The 18759-nt window shown below is 43.2% G+C and overlaps 1 protein-coding gene across 2 annotated transcripts in view; it reads left to right on the forward strand.

Annotated features, from left to right (window-relative positions):
• ROR1 (receptor tyrosine kinase like orphan receptor 1) overlaps positions 1-8221 on the forward strand; it is a 421847-nt gene extending 413626 nt beyond the window's left edge. For both annotated transcript variants that reach the window (XM_021713621.1, XM_021713622.1), the window contains one exon: positions 6625-8221. In XM_021713621.1, coding sequence (XP_021569296.1) covers positions 6625-8052 — 1428 coding nt within the window. In that variant the 3' untranslated portion in view covers positions 8053-8221. The remainder of the gene's footprint in view (positions 1-6624) is intronic.
• Positions 8222-18759: the final 10538 nt, after the last annotated feature.

Here is an 18759-nt window from a genome sequence, read left to right on the forward strand (position 1 = left end):
TGGCTGGGAGTGGCCACTGCACTCCGGTCTGGGCGACAGAGTGAGACTCCAACTCAAAAAAAACCCCAAAAAACTCTACTCATAGTTCATTGCTGTCATATCTGAAGTTAAGAGACCTGAAAGGGCCCCACTCCCCCGCTTGCACTCATCACTGAGGTGAAAGAAACCACCAACACCAGCCTGGCCTCTCTATTAGCAGCTGAGACGGCACTCCACTTCTCAGTCGGACTCACACCGAAATGACTCTGAATGCCCCTCCTTGCTTTTCCTTCTGCAAAGGGCTCCTTTCAACTCAAATGCAGTTGCTCCTCAAAAATGTCCAAGGGAAGAAGCCCCACCAGATCTTCGAACGGTGTATCAACTCCTGCGGCAACTTATATTTTCTAGATAATCTTGTATGATTTTTAAACCCCCGCACTGAGGCGGATGTGTGTTTACATTGAGAAGTAAAAATGTTAACATTGAAACTGAAGGCCTGTTTCAGTTTTGAGGTACTTAATTGCCTCACAGCATATAATAAACCGAGGCCACCTCGTCCTTCAACTAATGGAGGGAGTGATGAAGAGATAAGAACCGGGACCCCATTCGTTCCCCTTCTCCTTTGTACTTGGTTTACTTTGGCACCATGCCCCATGCGTATTTTACACTTCTTTACATTTTGTACATCCCTGTATGACAAATACTTGTCAAACAAAAACTAAACAGATTTATAACCCCTTAACTTGAAATGAGCCAAAATTGGACTGCCAAAACTTTATGACTTCATTTTCTTTCATAGTTTTCCACTACATTGGTTCAAACAGACAAACCCCGCTTGAGGTCAAGCAGAGGTCATTTCACTTTCATTACTAAAATATAATTTACAATATGCCAGACCTAAACAAGTTTAGCCTAAAGGGTTTGTCTAATGTAAACCATCTGTTCCTCAACAATACAGCTAATTTCCTGCCGTCGCAGTACAATCTACTGACTGCTTCTTTAAGGGGTTTTATGATTTTTTAACTAGTTCAGGATTTATATAAAATTTGAAAATGAGTCTATAGTTAAGACTCATTTGTACCAAGTAACGCGAACATTTTAAAAATGCAAATCACTGGGTAAATTGTTCCCCTGAAACCAAACTCTGAGCATTTTTTTTTTCCTGGGCAGTTCTATGGCGGCTGCCGCACAGGTGTGGGAAGGAAAGGTTTTGTGGAATCTGCTGTTGCAGATGTTTTCTGGGCTTTTTTTCCAAAGCAAACCCCCAAGCCTGGTTTTGAGTGGCTCTGGTAAACTTCTTTCTTCTGTAGGTTGGAGACGTCTTGGGACTATATGCTATATGGCCCGCTGGGTATCGGTGAGATACAGCAAGGCATACTTCGGGGCAAAATCTCCCCTCCTTCACATGTGTCTGGATAGGGAGAAAAAAACCATTGTAATTCCACAGAGTGACCATGTGCTGAAGACCAACCCCACTGCCCTGCAAGGTGGCAGGCCCCAGGCTGAACCTCCAGAGACATTCTGTGTGGAACCGGGATCATTGGATAGCAGGCTTCTCTGGTTTCAGATGGAGTGGTGTGGCCCAAAGCAGAGGGCCCTGCAAATGCGAGCATGGCTCGTTTGGCTCTCCTGGAAATCCCTGACACTTTGCCTAAGCCTCTTTCTCCATCTGCCAATGGCAAGAGCAAGAGTTTTCCCAAAGGCAAATATAAGAGAATTCATGTGCTTGCCTCAGTGGAAGGGAATGAAGCCGGCCTTCTTCACCATGAAGCTCCAGGCCCTGGGTCAGGCTGGGGCCGAGATCCTGCCCACCTCTTCCCCTCTTCTCATCTCCAGAAGTTTGGATGGCTTGTTTTCTTCTCCCAGCTCCTGCCGTCCACTCTTACACAAGGGTTTTTGTTGCCTTCATCTCCACTCACACCTCGGAGGAGCTGGCCACAACCCACTCAACTTCTCACCTGCCCTCAGCCTCCAAAGCAAATTCTGTGTCATTTTAGGAAGCATTTAAAAACAACAAAAAAGCAAACAAACAAAAACCCAACTACAGGACAACAGAGAAAGATCAACAGGAGGAAATGTCAACACAGTTTTTGAAAACATAAAGGGAGTGACAGAAGACTCTAGAAATACTGAAGGCTATAAATGGAGCTCAATCATTCGCATTAACTCCAATTCCTGGATGACTTTCCTAATAAGGATCATAAGAATGATTTAAAGAGCACTGATTGGGTGGAAATTACCTTAATACATCTTTGCACTTAAGCCCTTCTGCAACGGTACAAGCTAGATATTACATTATTTCATAGATATGGAAACAGAGGCACAGAAAAGATAAGAAACTTATGCGAGGTCGGCAGCAGTATATAGGACATACCCCACAGGGTCTTGTGTTAAGTGAGTTAATATTTGTTAAGTGCTTAGAACAGTGTCTGGCACATCGTAAGTGCTATGTAAGTCATAATGATTGTGAATAGAAAACAGCAGATCCAAGATGCAAACCCAGATTTGTGTGAGTCTGAAGCCCACTTGGTTTGAATTAGGCCACACCAGCTATGGGTTTGTTTTAAGCAGTGAGGGCGGATGGAGTGTTGGGCTTCCAACTCCTCGTTATCAGCCTAATATTCCACGGCTTTATTTACTTCTTCCCATTTTCCCTGAAGAGGTTTTACTTCTGGGTTCCTCGCCCTCCCTCTCACCAAAAGCCTGGGGCTCTGGTTGGGGTCAAAAAGCAAGTAACACCTTCTACGCTGTTTAAGGGACTTTCACATCCATTGGATTCACTTACACCATTAGGAAAAGTTGTGCTGGAAATGCCCAGTCTTAATGTCATGTGGGAAAGCTTCACCTTGAGTTATTCTTACCAGCACAGGTGAAATCATCCGAGTGCATCAAGAGGAAAAAGCAGGGTGGGTTCGACTGGTTGCCTTTCTCATCAGCTACACCTTACTCTTCCAATGGGCCCCCATTTGTTCCAAGAATCCAGACTCTATAAAAGAAAAGAAAAGGAAAAAAAAAAAAGGTGGATGGACCTGTACCTGCAGAAGAAATTTTCAGATTCGGTCAGATGGAAAGATTGGCCTTACAGTTATAAATTGAATGATTTAATTAATATTGCAGATTGGTAATGCATTCTCCTGGTTCAAAAATGTAAATGAGGAATTGTTAAGTGAAAAGTCTCTTACCTCTGCCTGTCTCCTTCTAGCTGCCACTTCCATAACCCCCAGACCACTGGTGTTTCCCATTGTTTCTTTATGCTTCTGCAAAGAAATGTGAATCCACTTGTTCTTTCTCTCTTCCTGTCTTACACAAAAGCAACACATAGCATTAACTGTTATTTTGCTTTTGCTTTTTAATTGAGCTAAAGGATTTTGAAGACCATTTCATATCAGTACATAAAAAGCTTCCTGATTCTTTTTTACAAATACAGAATATTCTGTTTACTAGCGTCCCCAAAATGTATTTAGTTTCCTCTAATGTAGGCAATTTCTAATCTTTTGCTATATAAACACTACTACAATGAATAGGACTAGATCATAAAGCTTTAATTTACTGAAAATTTAAAGCAACACATTACCATTACTTTCAACACAAGTAACTATCCTATAAGGTATTTCTAAATATAAACCCCATAAAATCTGCTTTGGGCCAGGCGTGGTGTCTCAAGCCTGTAATCCCAGCAGTTTGGGGGCTGAGGTGAGGGATTGCCTGAGCTCACGGGTTCGAGAACAGCCTGGACAACTTGGCAAGACTTCATCTCGATATTAAATTTAAAAATTAGCCAGGCGTGGTAGCACGCGCCTGTAGTTCTAGCTACTTGGAAGGTTGAGGTAGAAGGATCACCGGAGCCCAGCAGGTCGACGCTGGGGTGGCCATGGCCATGAGCATGCCACTGCCCTCCAGCCTGGGTGACAGAGTGAGACTTCAACTCAAAAAAAAAAATCTGCTTTGATGAACAAATGAGATTAATTTATAATGAGAAATGTTATTGGCATAGAAGAATTAATGTTCCAGAATCCCCAATTCCATTCTGTCCTTTTAAGTGGATATTCTGCTGCAAGTTTATTTACATGTTTAATTAGGTTAGTGGGCATTTTGCCCTAGAAAATAGCAGACTGAAACTAATCTAATCATCATGAATTCTAAATTAGAGTTTGGATAAGAGAGATTTTTTTACTAAATTTTCTAAACTGTTGTTTTAAGGTCTGTACAGAGCGCTCTGAATTTCGTATGTATTTGTAACATTGTCAGTTTCAATTGGGATACTCAGAGTATTCTTCTTTTTAAAAAAATAAGGATTTGAGGTGCAGGAATTATTTTTAAAATCAGAGTTTTGTGTATTTATACATTGCTTTTATGACTTTTAGTCTAACAAACTAGATTTGAAGTAATTTTTATTTACTTTTAATTTTTTTTTTGAGTTGGAGTCTCACTCTGTCGCCCAGACTGGAGTGCAGTGACTGCTCCCAGCCACCGCAGCCTCGACCTGCTGGGCTCTGGCGATCCTTCCACCTCAGCCTTCCAAGTAGCTGGAACCACAGGGGCATGCTACCATGCCCAGCTAATTTTTTTGATTTATTGTAGAGTTGAGGTCTCGCCAAGTTGCCCAGGCGGGTCGAATCTGCAGGCTCAGGCAATTTACTCACCTCGGCCTCCCAGTGCTGGGATTACAGGCTGAGCCACTGAGCCCGGCCTTACTTTTAATTTTTAAAAATGTTTTTAGAGACAGTCTCATTCTACCACCTAGGCTAGAGTGCACAGCCTCAACACTCTGGTATCAAGCAATCCGCACACATCAGCCTCCCAAGTAGTTAGGACTATAGGCATGTGCCACCATGCCAGGCTAATTTTTAATTTTAGTAGACATGAGAGTCTTACTGTGTTGCTCAGCCTGGTCTCAAACTCCTAGCCCCAAGCAATCCTCCTACCTCGACCTCCCAAAGCTCTGGGATTACAGGTGTGAGCCACGAGGCCCTGCCCGGATTTTTAAATAGTAAAAACCCATGACTACAGACATTCACTGCCAAGATCAAATATCATAATTAAATATTTCTTTTCTTTTGTCTTCTTTTTTTGAGTTAGAGTCTCACTCCATCGCCCAGACTGGAGTGCAGTGGCATGCTCCCGGCCACCACAGCCTCGACCTGCTGGGCTCCGGCGATCCTTCCGCCTCAGTCTTCCAAATAGCTGGAAATACAGGCGTGCTTCCATGCCCAGCTGATTTTTTATTTATTGTAGAGACGAGGTCTCGCCAAGTTGCCCATGGGTCTCAGACCCGCGGGCTCAGGCAATCCACTCGCCTTAGCCTCCCAAAGTGCTGGGATTACAGGCTGAGCCACCGAGCCCAGCCTCAATATTTATTTTCTATTGTGAGCTAGATGCCTTTTTCTGTCTAAATTCAAGCAATAAGTAACCCACAGCCAGACACAGTAGCTCACCTCATACTTGTAATCCCAGCACTTTGGGAGGCTGAGGCAGGAGGATTGCTTGAGCTGGGAAGTTCAAGACCAGTTTGGATGGCATAGCAAGACCTCGTCTCTACAGTAAATTTAAAAAAAAAATTAGCCAGGCATGGTGGCACACATCTGTAATCTCAGCTACTTGGGAAGCTGAGGCAGGAGGATTGCTTGAGCCCAGGAGTTCAAGGTTGCAGTGAGCCATGATTGTGCCACTGCACTATAGCCTGGGCAACAGAGGAAGACTCTGAATTTTTTTTTTTTAAAGTATCCTGCTTGCAAAACCCCAGGGGCATAAACTGGCATAAAGGGATATGCTCCCCTCTTAAAACCAAAATCTGAAGGACAAAATATATGTATAAAAAGAACAGCAACATCAAGACAATAATAACAGAGTCTCACTCTGTCACCCAGGCTGGAGTGCAGTGGCTCACTCACGGCCACCGCAGCCTTGACCTGCTGGGCTCAAATGATCCTTCCTCCTCGGCCTTCCAAGTAGCTGGGACTACAGGCATGCACCACCATGCCCGACTAACTTTTTTTATTTACTGTAAAGATGAGGTCTCACAAAGTTGCCCAGGCTGGTCTCGAACCAATGGGCTCAGGCAATCCTCTCACCTCGGCCTCCCAAAGTGCTGGGATCATAGGCATGAGCCCGGCCAGAAACCTATTTAATTAAGGTGATGCTGGCACATAGAGGAGCAGCCAGGGATCGTGTCAGGGAAGTGGGTGAAGACCAGGTCACAAATACTCTAAGTGCCGGGCGAGGAATTCAGACTGTGTCCTCTGCAGTAGTGCTTCTCACACCCCACCATTTACAGAAGTCGCTAGGGTTTTGTTCAGTGCAGACTCTGATTCAGTAATTCTATGGCCAGCCCAAGAGTCTGTGTTTGCAGTAAGCTTTGGGTAAGGCTGATCCCCAGGCCATACCGAGTAGCAAGACTCCAGGCAACAGCAGGAATACATTTTGGGGCTAGAGTTGAGGGTGGGAGGTAGAGGGGTGAGAGAAAGTTGCCCTGGCACCTCCTTTGAGTTGCAGCCAAAATCTGAAAGCCATATAGACCATATAGATATTTTATTTAATCTATGTATAGAAGCTTTTTCTATGGACCCCCTTCCCTCCTTCCAGATGCCAAGAGAGCTCGCCCAAAGAAGTGTTTTAAACCACACTTTTCCTTTCTTTTTCATGCAGAGCAAAGCCAAAGAGTTGCCTCTCTCTGCCGTACGTTTCATGGAAGAACTCGGTGAATGTGCCCTTGGGAAGATCTATAAAGGTCATCTCTACCTCCCGGGCATGGACCATGCCCAGCTGGTGGCCATCAAGACCCTGAAAGACTACAACAACCCCCAGCAATGGACGGAGTTTCAGCAGGAAGCCTCCCTGATGGCCGAACTGCACCACCCCAACATCGTCTGCCTTCTCGGGGCCGTCACCCAGGAGCAGCCTGTGTGTATGCTCTTCGAGTACTTGAATCAGGGGGATCTCCACGAGTTTCTCATCATGCGGTCCCCACACTCCGACGTGGGCTGCAGCAGCGACGAAGACGGGACTGTGAAATCCAGCCTGGATCATGGAGATTTTCTGCACATTGCCATCCAGATCGCCGCCGGCATGGAGTACCTGTCGAGTCACTTCTTTGTCCACAAGGACCTTGCGGCTCGCAATATTTTGATCGGAGAACAACTCCATATAAAGATTTCAGACCTCGGGCTTTCCAGAGAAATCTACTCCGCGGATTACTACAGGGTGCAGAGCAAGTCTTTGCTGCCCATTCGCTGGATGCCCCCTGAGGCCATCATGTATGGCAAATTCTCCTCGGATTCGGATATCTGGTCCTTTGGGGTCGTCTTGTGGGAGATCTTCAGTTTCGGACTCCAGCCCTATTATGGGTTTAGTAACCAGGAGGTGATCGAGATGGTGAGGAAACGACAGCTCTTGCCTTGCTCGGAAGACTGCCCACCCAGGATGTACAGCCTCATGACGGAGTGCTGGAGTGAGATTCCTTCCAGGAGGCCGAGATTCAAAGACATCCACGTGCGGCTCCGGTCCTGGGAGGGGCTCTCCAGTCACACCAGCTCTACCACCCCTTCGGGGGGAAACGCCACCACGCAGACGACCTCCCTCAGCGCCAGCCCAGTGAGTAATCTCAGCAACCCCAGGTATCCCAATTACATGTTCCCAGGCCAGGGGATCACACCACAGGGCCAGCTTGCTGGTTTCATCGGCCCGCCCCTACCTCAGAACCAGCGATTCATTCCCATCAATGGATACCCCATACCTCCCGGATATGCGGCCTTTCCAGCCGCCCACTACCAGCCCGCCGGGCCTCCCAGAGTGATTCAGCACTGTCCACCCCCCAAGAGTCGGTCCCCAAGCAGTGCCAGTGGGTCGACCAGCACCGGTCACGTGACCAGCCTGCCCTCGTCGGGATCCAACCAGGAAGCCAATATCCCTCTTCTGCCCCACATGTCCATTCCAAATCATCCCAGTGGCATGGGGATCACTGTCTTTGGCAACAAATCTCAAAAACCCTACAAAATAGACTCGAAGCAACCGTCTTTGCTAGGAGACTCCAATATTCATGGACACACCGAATCTATGATCTCTGCAGACCTGTAAAATGCACAACTTTTGTAAACGTGGTATACAGGACAAACTAGAAAGCCGTAGACGAAATTTCTATTCAAATGTTTTTATTAAAGTAAGGTTCTCACTTAGCAGACGTTGCAACGAGTATCTTCTGTGAAGTTTAACTGCGTCTTACCAAGCAGGACAGACACTAGCCAGACAAAAAACGCAAAAACACTGTGGGATGTACACTCCATCAAAGTGCAGGACGTGGCACCGGGATTGAACATACGGTTTCAAGTCCTGAACACTGCACACCGGCGAAGAGGAAAAGAACCTGGCGATGAAGTATCAAACCAAAAAGGAAAGTCAAGTGCTGCTCGTGTGTCAGCCTTCGACCACCGTGACTGCTCTCTCCCCAAAATGTATCTATCCCATAGTGTTAGTGTTTGTCTGCCGGCTGTCTTTTCTTCAGGACAGATGTTCAGGAATTTTATTGGTTCAGTTTAGACTCTGTGCATGTTTGTGTGCGAGTGATGCTCAGAATCGATGAGGAAACTTTAGGCCAAATCTGAATCCGCGATGGAAATGAGCCATACACACAAGGATAACATCCACTGAAGCCTCTGCCTAGTGGGGCTTTGGGAAGGCGTCGCCCTTTCCTCCTAGTGAACTTGCTCTTCTGATCACGAAGGCCTTTTCCACGTTTTCCTTTTTCACGGTGTGTTTACACCGTAGCCCTTGAGATAACACAGGGTGTGGGACCATAACAAAGCTAGATGCGGATGCTGGAATTGATTGTTGCGGATGGTGTGTTTTGTTGCATTAGAAGTGGGGCGTCGCAGGAGGCCCCGTCAGGAGCACAACCCCTCGGTCTAGGCTTCCCTGGGCCAACAACGTTGAAATGAGCGTGTGCCGATGGAAAGCGCACCCTGGCACCTCGAAACCCCCTGTTTACAGGCTGTCCAAGGTGTCTGGGTACTTGCCATCAGTGGGCTGTAGGGGGGCAGGCAACCCTGTGATGATACCAACATCTAGTACATTTAAAGTTTCTCTCACTTTTTTTTTTCTTTTCTGTGCTGGAAATGTTCACAGACTCTATTCCAGCCCCAAGAATTATAACAACTTATTCATAGAGCTAGCTGGACTCCAAAGACGGTAAATTCTTTTTTGCAAGACATTGCAGTATTTCTAGAAAACGAGTATTCAGTTCTCGTTTCAGAGGTTATCAAGAACAGAATTCTTTAAGCTGGTAAAAAGAAGCAGCATGATCATTTTTGCCTTAATTAGTGGGAGGCATCAAAAGGGCATCTCGTGGCATTTACCTGCCAAGCCTTTTTTGCCAAGTTTAGAATTCTTATGGGTTTCAAGTTCTATATAGGAAGGAATTAAATATTTGAGTTTTCTCTTGTTAAAAAAAAAACTCCTTTATTCTAAGAACAATGTCTAAATGTCTTGTTTTTATTTTAAAGGTGCAAAGAGACATATGAGATATAAAATAATTTCTGAAAATGATATTCGATGAGGAGAATGCAAGAGAATTAGAAACACATTGATAGTTTCATTTTTTAAAAATACAATTAGCATGAGAAATTCAGAAAATATATTTGCCAAACTGAGTTGCAATTTTCCCAAACCTGAATCTTCAGACAACCAACATGAACTTATAGGTACTGTGAACACAAATAATTGGCTAGATCCAGATTTCTGGGAGATAAATTAAGACATATTTTTGTGGCATAAATAAGCTGATTCAGAAGTTACATTTCTTAACTTTAGATAGAGGAGAATATTTGTATCCTTTTGTTGCTATGCAACTGTTTAATGATGAAGCTTCAAACCACAATTTTGTATATCATATGACAATCAATTGTTTTCCAAGAATATTTATTATTTTAAGTGAACACAATTTCAGTGAATCTGAGTTTTTCTAGGACTCCCTTAAAGGGAAATTAGCATTCCATGAGCCAGTCAAATACCTACTCTGGAAAAACATGATTACAGTTAAAAAATAAATTCAAGTTAGTTTTTTATAAAGAACTATAACATTTATTTTAAACAGTTTATAATAACTGAAATCATTAAGGTGAGCAAACAAAATTTCAAAACCACTTGTAATAATGTATTTTATAATAGCACTGTGATACTATATAACACAGTTCCTTTTGTATTAAAATAGTATTTTTTCACAAACTGAAAAATATCTTTTGCTTTGTTGACAATGTTTTGTAAGATGACTTTATTTTCAGATCTTTTTTCTTTTTTTTGCACAAAACTATGTTTATGGTTTGTATCACAGAAGTGAAAATATATCTCTGCATTTTTATATCTGGTCTGTTTTCTTGTTTTCTTTGTTTGTTTTTAACTCAGTATAGGTTTTCTTCAGAGATATAATGACAGTATTCAAATATCTCACCCTACCATATCTTTCCTTATTTTTCACGGCATGCATTTAATCACTGTATTACTTAATGTTTAATTTGTTATTATGGGCATTTCAAATAGACAAGTATTGAACTGTAATGACAAAAAGACTTTTTTTTATATTGAGGATATATGCATTTGTACTTTACACAGCAGAGATGATATTAAGCATTGATTATTTTATGCTGCTGTTTATTAAAAATGTTTACTATAAAATATTATTTCCTGAATATTGCTATCATAGAGATATTTGGGAATTTTCACATTATTTCTCCTAATGATTTACATTTCGTAGAAAGAGGAATCACAGTTTTATTTGCTGTTATTTCATTGAAATGATTTTTTTAAAATAGGCTTTTAAAATAGACTTGGGGCCATTGCTTTGCTAAGCTATGGTGTGGCCATCTGCTCTTTGAGCTATGGCCAAACAATGTTTTCTTAAGCTTTGGCCTCCTCCCCTATCTTGAGGAGGTGAATCTGCTCTCTCTCCCTCTCTCTCCCTCCCTCTCTCTCTCTCTCTCATTTACTTTCTAAATAAACTATATTTCCTAATCTAAAAAAAAAAATACACTTGGGCATTTTCTTGCCAGTGGCCATTCGTGGAGGGGATCCCGATGATTTTATAATAGAATGCTACCCAGCTTTCCACTTTTAAAATCAAAATAATATATTGAACAATCGCTTAACAACCAGTGGAATGTAAAAGATTGATTTTAAGAATAGAGCTGCATCCTTTTCTGCCTTGATGTTTCCATATAAACTTAAACATCAAAAATCATGTCTTTGGACTCTAAAGAAAAGGCTGTGTACATCTTACCATGTCCAAGTTAGATTCCAACCATATTGATAAAATAAAATAAATGTAGCCATTTAATTGTCACAGCTTATCTTTATGACCTTATTTGCCCAAAAGAAAGAGTTCCCCATCTGGCGATTAATACACACTGTCAAGGAAAATGAGTATCATTGTGAAAGTTCAAAGAACTTGTCCATTTCTGCTATTTAATACAGAAGGGATACAATAAAACCTTCAGGGCCTTATCCATCTGTTTTAGGTACAGCTCTTGTCACCACCTCAACGATCAAACCCAATAAAGTAAGCCCTCCACATGGCAGTGGGATCTGTGTTAGGCTGGGTTTCTCCCTCGCACTTGAAATCCTCAATCTGCCCTTCACTCCCATTTCCTTCTTAAGTCTCCCATGCTCTTGCCCCTCCTCCTCCTCCTCCTCCCGCCATCCCCAATCCCTTCAACGCTGAGATTTACCTAATTCCTGATGGCCAACACCTGCAAACTCCCAGCATCACCTTCCAGTCACGCCTACTACAAGCCACTCAATACCAAATATAAAGGGTTCTGCTATCTACACACCTTCAAAGGTTATTGCCCTTCCAAGCAGGTCTCAAAGTGTAGTTCCCAGAGCAAAGAAATAGCAGCACTCTGGGACTCTAGAAATGCAAATTACCAAGCCCCTGCTTTGAGGTACTAAGTCGGAAATTCTGGGGAAAGGACCCAGCAATATGTGTTTTAACAAGTCCTCCAGGTGATGTTGATCGTCTCTGAAACTCAAGAACTACAAAACCAGCCTGATTTAAAGGTATTAGATGGGGGTTGAGGTGGTGGGTGGTCGTTGCATCCTTAGTCATGTGTGTGTGCGTGTGCACTTAATAACATTGTAGCCCCTTTATTCCCCTTAAAGAAAACCAAGTTTTACTTTAAAAATTCCGCACTACAACATTATTGTGTTAGCCATTTGACAGCGATATTTTTTGTAGTTGTTCAATTGGCTAGAAGACTGACAGCACCCAGCCTGTGTCTGGAATATACTCCTTGCCTAGTTCACCTGAGACCTACATTCTTGTACAGCTTCCTGTGACACCCTGACCTCGGGTGGATGGATGCAGTCACCTGAAGCTTGTTCTGCTGCTTTTCTTTGCCAGCTGCAGTCCATCAGTCCTTAGCTGCTGTGCTACTCTTCTGCTGAGCTTTACTCCCCACTGATTTAAGGGGGCTGAACGTTCTGAGGAAGGTTGGGCAGGGGGGAGGAGGGATGGCAAGGGGGTACTAGAGGTGAAGTTCATACTCTTCTTAATTGATAGGGTATTTTTTCCAGCCAGTAGCTCAAATGCTGAAGAGGAAGGGCTAGATTAGAGGAGAAGGAGGAGCAAGGAAGCACACCCATAAAAGGTTTTCTGCATCCAAAATATGACTGCACCTGCGGTTTGTTACCATAAATGCCAGGAGTTTTAGGAGACTGTTGACCCAAAGGAAGGAGAGCCTTACAAACCATCAAAGCATTCAAGGTTAATACAATCCTCTGGGAAATCAGGCTGGAAGGCTCAAAAATATGAAGACATGTAGGGAGAAAGTCTGCTGACATATTTATGACCAGTTGAATCTGAAGCACCAGTGAATTGTTTACTCACAGACTACCAGAATGACATTTGCTGGCCAGGCCTGGCAAGGTATGTATCCTTACTGAAATGACTACGTTGGTAAGTGCAGTCATGTGTCACTTAACAAAGAGGACACAATCTGAGAAATGTGTCCCTAGGAAATTCCCTCATTATGCAAACATCATTAAGTGTACTTGCACAGACCTAGAGGCTACAGCTACTCCACACCTAGGCTGGGTGGCCTAGCCTATGGCTCTTAGGCTACAAACCTGCACAACATGTGACTGCACCGAATAATGTAGACCCTTATAACACATTGGCAGGTCTTTGTGTATCCAAATATATCTAAACATAGAAAAAGTACAGAAAAAATAGGATATAGACTATTTTAAAATGGGGCTGGGCTCACACCTGTAATCCCAGCACTTTGGGAGGCTGAGGCAAGAGGAGCTTGAACCCAGGAGTTCAAAACCAGCCTAGGCAACATAGAGACACCTCACCTCTGCCAAAACACACACACACATACACACACACACACACACCCCATATGGGGGTGCCAAAAATGTATACCAATTTTAAGAGAAGTTATCTATGTGTTACTTTTCGAAGTTGAATTGAATTACAGTAGTATGATGTTCACTCAGCAAATTTCCACCATTTTATTTGACTATCCTGCCTGGTGCATGGTGACACCAGCATTCACTTGATTAACACCTTCTTTTGAGCGAACGTCATACTTAAAATATGTATACATTTTTGGGAGGCTGAGGTGGAAGGATTGCCCAAGCCCAGGAGGAAGCTGTGATGAGCCATAATTGAGCTACTGCATTCCAGCCTGGGCTGAATGAGAATTGCACTAAAAAAAAAAAATAATAATAATCTAATTAGAAATTGTTCATTTGCATAGGAAACTTACCACAAATGGAACTTGCAGGATTGGAAGTTGCTCTGGGCAAATGAAGCTGAAGGCCTAGAACATTACTGTCCCTACTATAGACTTTCTAAATACAGTACGCTTAGACTACACTAAATTTATAGAAAAGTATTTTTCTTCAATAATAAATTTACCTAACCTTTTAACCTTACGAACTTTTCACTTTTTTTTTTTAACTTTTTGGCTCTTATAATGACACAACTTAAATCGCAAAACACATAGAGCTTTACAAAAATATTTTCTTTCTTTGTTCTTATTCAATAGACTTTTTCTATTTTAAACTTTTTCTTGCCTTTTTAAATGTTTTGGTTAAAAACCAAGACACAGACGCATGCATGAGCCTCGGCCTACACAGGGCCAGGATCGTCAGTATCGCCGCCTTCCACCTCCACATCTTGTCCCACTGGAAGGTCTTCTGGGGCTGTAAGTGATGTGCATGGAGTTGTCGTCTCCTGTGAGAACAAGGCCTCTTCTAGAAACTTCCTGAAAGAACTGCCCAAGGCTGTTTTAGTTAACTATTTTGTTGTTGTTTTCTTTTTTTTGAGTAGGAGTCTCACTCTGTCACCCAGGATGGAGTGCAGTGGCATGCTCCTGGCCACCGCAGCCTCAATCTGCTGGTCTCCGGCGATCCTTCCACCTCAGCCTTCCAAGTAGCTGGAACTACAGGCGCACACCACCATGCCCAGCTAATTTTTTTATATATTGTAGAGACGAGATCTCACCAAGTTGCCCAGGCTAGTCTCGAACCCCTGGGCTCAGGCAATCCACTCACCTTAGCTTCCCAAAGTGCTGGAATTACAGACTTGAGCCACCTCACCCGGGAACTATTTTGTATATAAGTAGGCATATATGCTGAAATAATGACTTAAAAGTATAGTACAGTAAATACATAAACCAGGAGCGTAGATATTCATTATCATGATCAAGTATTATATACTGTACTTAATTGTCTGTGCTACATTCTTATGTAACTGGCGTGCGGTAGACTTGCTTACACCAGCATCACCATAAACACGTGACTCACATGTTGTCTTATGACAGCAACATGGCTATAAAGTCATCAGGTGATAGAAATCTTTCCAGCTCCATTAAAACCTCATGGGACCCCCGTCATATATGCAGCCGTCATTGCCAAAATGCCGTTATGCTGTGCATGACTGAACTGAATTCTCATCCAATAATAGTTAAGAGAAAGGCCCCTTACACTTTGAAAGAGGATGATATTTTGGCAAGCTGAAATAAAGATAATTCACAGAATATTCCACTTGAAGGAAAGTAGTTCCAAATGTCAATCTTCATGGACATTTGAAACTACATACTCCCGACTGTAATTCACACACACACACACACACACAAATTCAGAACTAGCTACACAAAGCCATAGGTTAATGCTTAAGCACTGCCCTGCCTTAGAGACATGTGAACCTCGCATCAGAAATAGGTCTAGGTCAGGCCCCATTCTACAGCAGGTGCTCCCTACCCACTGCGATTCTTGGGCATTGAGTCCAGTTATCACTTGCGCCCACACTAATACACTTCTCTGAAAGGCTTCTTTGAGTCTACATACATTAAATTCACTTGAAAGGGACTGAAACGTCCTAACAATTGCACGACCTAAGTGGTTTACTAAGAATCACTCTAAAAAGACTAAAACTAATATTAAGGCAAAATGACAGTTTAGGACTTATTTTTGTTTCCAGAGTTCACTGGGAATGGATTCCAACTGATCGATTTCAAATTGGCCAATACTGATTACATTGGTCAACCTGGCTGCAAGTAATAAACAACTTCAAAATCTCAGTGGCTTGCCTTTCAAGAGCAAATGTTTATTTCTCACTGTCTGCAGTGGTGGGTTTGATGCGGCAGCCCTGCTGCTGGGTCTCTGAAGGACAAACTGTTCTTGTGACAGAGGGAAAGAACAAGAGGCAGAATTTAAACACAATCGCTCATAAAACTTCTGCTCAGACATCCCGATGTCACATCTGAGGCCAAACTTGATGGCAGGTCATGGCTGCATCTCCACCTGCTGAGACTAGGCAAGTTGCCTAGTCGTGGGCGGGGATGTAGAATCCCCTCGGAGGGGAAGGGGCGAATAGTGAGGAACCATAGTAAGGTTCCCTGGGTAGCCGAAGCTCTGAGTGGACAGAGGCTGTGTGGCAAACCCAGAGCACCGTGTTCTTTTCCCCGCTAATTCATGGTAGACATCACTAATTGGTGCTCTTCCCAGCTGAACTCGGATTTAGCCTTAAAACATCCAACATACTTGCCTGGACAACCTACCACTCAGTCAGAGATGGCACTAGGCTTAAAACGTACCAGCCATTTCTGGGCTACAGCTCTGGTTGTCAACCAGGTTATGATCACAGTTGTCTGGGGGGAGATTTAAAAAGCATAACCTCTCAGGACCACTCCAGCCTGCTCCAGAAAAGGTACCTGAAATCTCCCATGAACCCCTCCCACATGGCACACATATCTCTAGTACCTGCATTAAGAGAATGCAAGCATACAGCATGGGAACTGGCTTGTCTTGAGTTAGGCAATCTTGATTTTCTTTTCCCTCAAGCCGTGCAAATATAACAAAAGGGTTATGATGTCGGATGTCAGGGCTTAAAATATCCCCTTCACCCCATGGGAACCACATGAACCCAGGCAAGTTCCCGCACTGCAATTTCTTCACCTAAATTAGTACCTATTTCATAGACTTGTTATGAGACATAAATGAGTTAATTTATGTACGCTGCAGAGAAGAGGGCCTGACATGAAGCTCTCAAGACACGCATTATTTACCTTTTTTTTTTTTTTTTTTGAGTTGGAGTCTCACTCTGTCACCCAGGCTAGAGGGCAGTGGCACGCTCCCAGCCACCGCAGCCTCAACCTGCTGGGCTCCAGCGATCCTTCTGCCTCAGCCTTCCGAGTAGCTGGAACTACAGGCGCGTGCTACCATACCGGGCTCATTTTGATTTATTGTAGAGATGAGGTCTAGCCAAGTTGCCCAGGCGGGTCTCAAACCTGCGGGCTCAGGCAATCCACTCACCTCAGCTTCCCAAAGGCGCGGGATTACAGGCTGAGCCACGGAGCCCGGCTAGCGTTTACCATTTTATAACTTTTCTATAATACCTCTCTCTCAGAATCAGTATGAGCGTCTTTTGAGAGTACATATGAATACCTGAGAAGTATCTGGCACATAGTAGGTGCTCAAAAAGCGGAAACATTACTATCATTCAGCGGGTCTTCAATTTTTATAAAGGGATACATTACTTTCTAGTGTGTCAAACAGAACACAAGATATTTTATTTAATTCTTCATGCATATGCCATCACGGAGAACACCCAGGATGGGAGCCAAGGAGATGAGGGGTGGGCTCAGCTGGCCCCTCAACAATCTCCATCATCTGCCTTCAAACCACTCCTAATCAACATGCACTGAGTAAAAACAGCTTCAAGACCCACCCCTGAGCCATCCCTAAACCATATGTCATCCCTTACACCCCATCCAAGCCGATTGCCACCTCAAAGTCTCTCCCTCATCCAACTCTGTACTCACCCCAGGGGCAACTGGGAGCACTGCAAAAAGGTATGTTAAACTGATATGCACAAAGGAAGCCTAGAAGAATTACGTCTTGTAAACACCCGTATACACACACACACTGAACAGTCACAACTGGACTTAGAACTAAAGGCAATATCCCTCAACGATTGGTGTTCTCATGTGGGGAAATGAAAGGAAAGGCAAGCCGATTTTTCTAAAATGCTTCAGTGCATGAAAAGTACCCAAATGGGCACTACCCTCCTTGACCACAGACACCTCTAGAATCTTCTCCTAACATAACTCTGAGCATGACTTTTTATACCTTTGATGATGGGCGTTTGCATACCAGCCTGCTGTGGAAAACAAATTGAATGCCTTTAAACACCAAGTTCCAAGAGGAAGTAAACAGCTTTTTACCAAGTTGTTTACAAATTCCAACCCTGAAAAGGTCCTTGATGCCCAAGCCAGGGTAACAGCTCGTGCCAGTTAGCAGGGACTGTCCAAGTTTTTGCCCTGAAAAGCCCTTTGTCTCAGGCAAACTGGGTGACTGTTGGTCACCCTAGCTACAGCAAAGATGGGGATATAAAAGCCAGTAAGAATTGACTCTGAGTTCCTCCCTGGTGGATAGATACACAAATATAGATACAAATAGTAACTAGGTGGCTCTCGAATCTCAGGTGCCTTACAAGGAGAGACTTAATTATTGTGTTATTAACATATTTCTGAGATTTTGGGGGAGTATACAACTTCAACTTCAGAAAAAGGAAGCAAGCGTTTCTTGAGCCAAGGCTTTTATAAGCTAAAATAAAATTTTTAAATGAGAAATTTCAGGAATTCAAGTCACTGAGCTGTACTGCCCACCTCTTTCTTCCTGTTTGATCTTTGAAGATTAGTATTCAGGATTTTTCATGACATTTATATTGAGGAAGGAATATAAGATTATTAAAAGCAGAGAAACTCAATATTGGGAACTCACATCAAAAGGTCTTCAAGACAAAGAAGAGATCATATGATTTGAAACCAGAGTTACTAGAAGCATGTGTGCTGCACTTCATTTTCTAGTTAACAGCGTAACATACGTCAAAATATGATTTAAAACACGTCTCACAGCTGAGTTGACGTTTGCGATTCTCAGCCTTCTTTTGCTCTTGAGGATGGGGGTTCAAATCCAAACGCGGTTAGCACTTTGTACTGGTACATTTTCCTGGTGGATGAGGAAAACAGCCTTTTAGTAAAGTAAAATGAAAACATCTGTTCAGTCCTGAGGGAGAGAATTATTTCTAAAAAGAGGGGGAGAGGATGCTTGGTTGTTAAAGCTGGAGACGGCCTTAGTAACACTGGAAGTGGGACATAATTACACTGTCAGTTCCTTGTTCACCTAGAATGATGAACATTTGTACTTGAGTCTGACTTTGTTCTTCATGTTTCGGGACTTCATACGCGCACTTATCTCCTTACCTTGTCTAAAGTCTGATGT

This window comes from Carlito syrichta, unplaced genomic scaffold, assembly GCF_000164805.1.
Source record: "Carlito syrichta isolate Samal-C Ts95f unplaced genomic scaffold, Tarsius_syrichta-2.0.1 Scaffold304635, whole genome shotgun sequence".
Taxonomy (NCBI): Eukaryota; Metazoa; Chordata; class Mammalia; order Primates; family Tarsiidae; genus Carlito; species Carlito syrichta.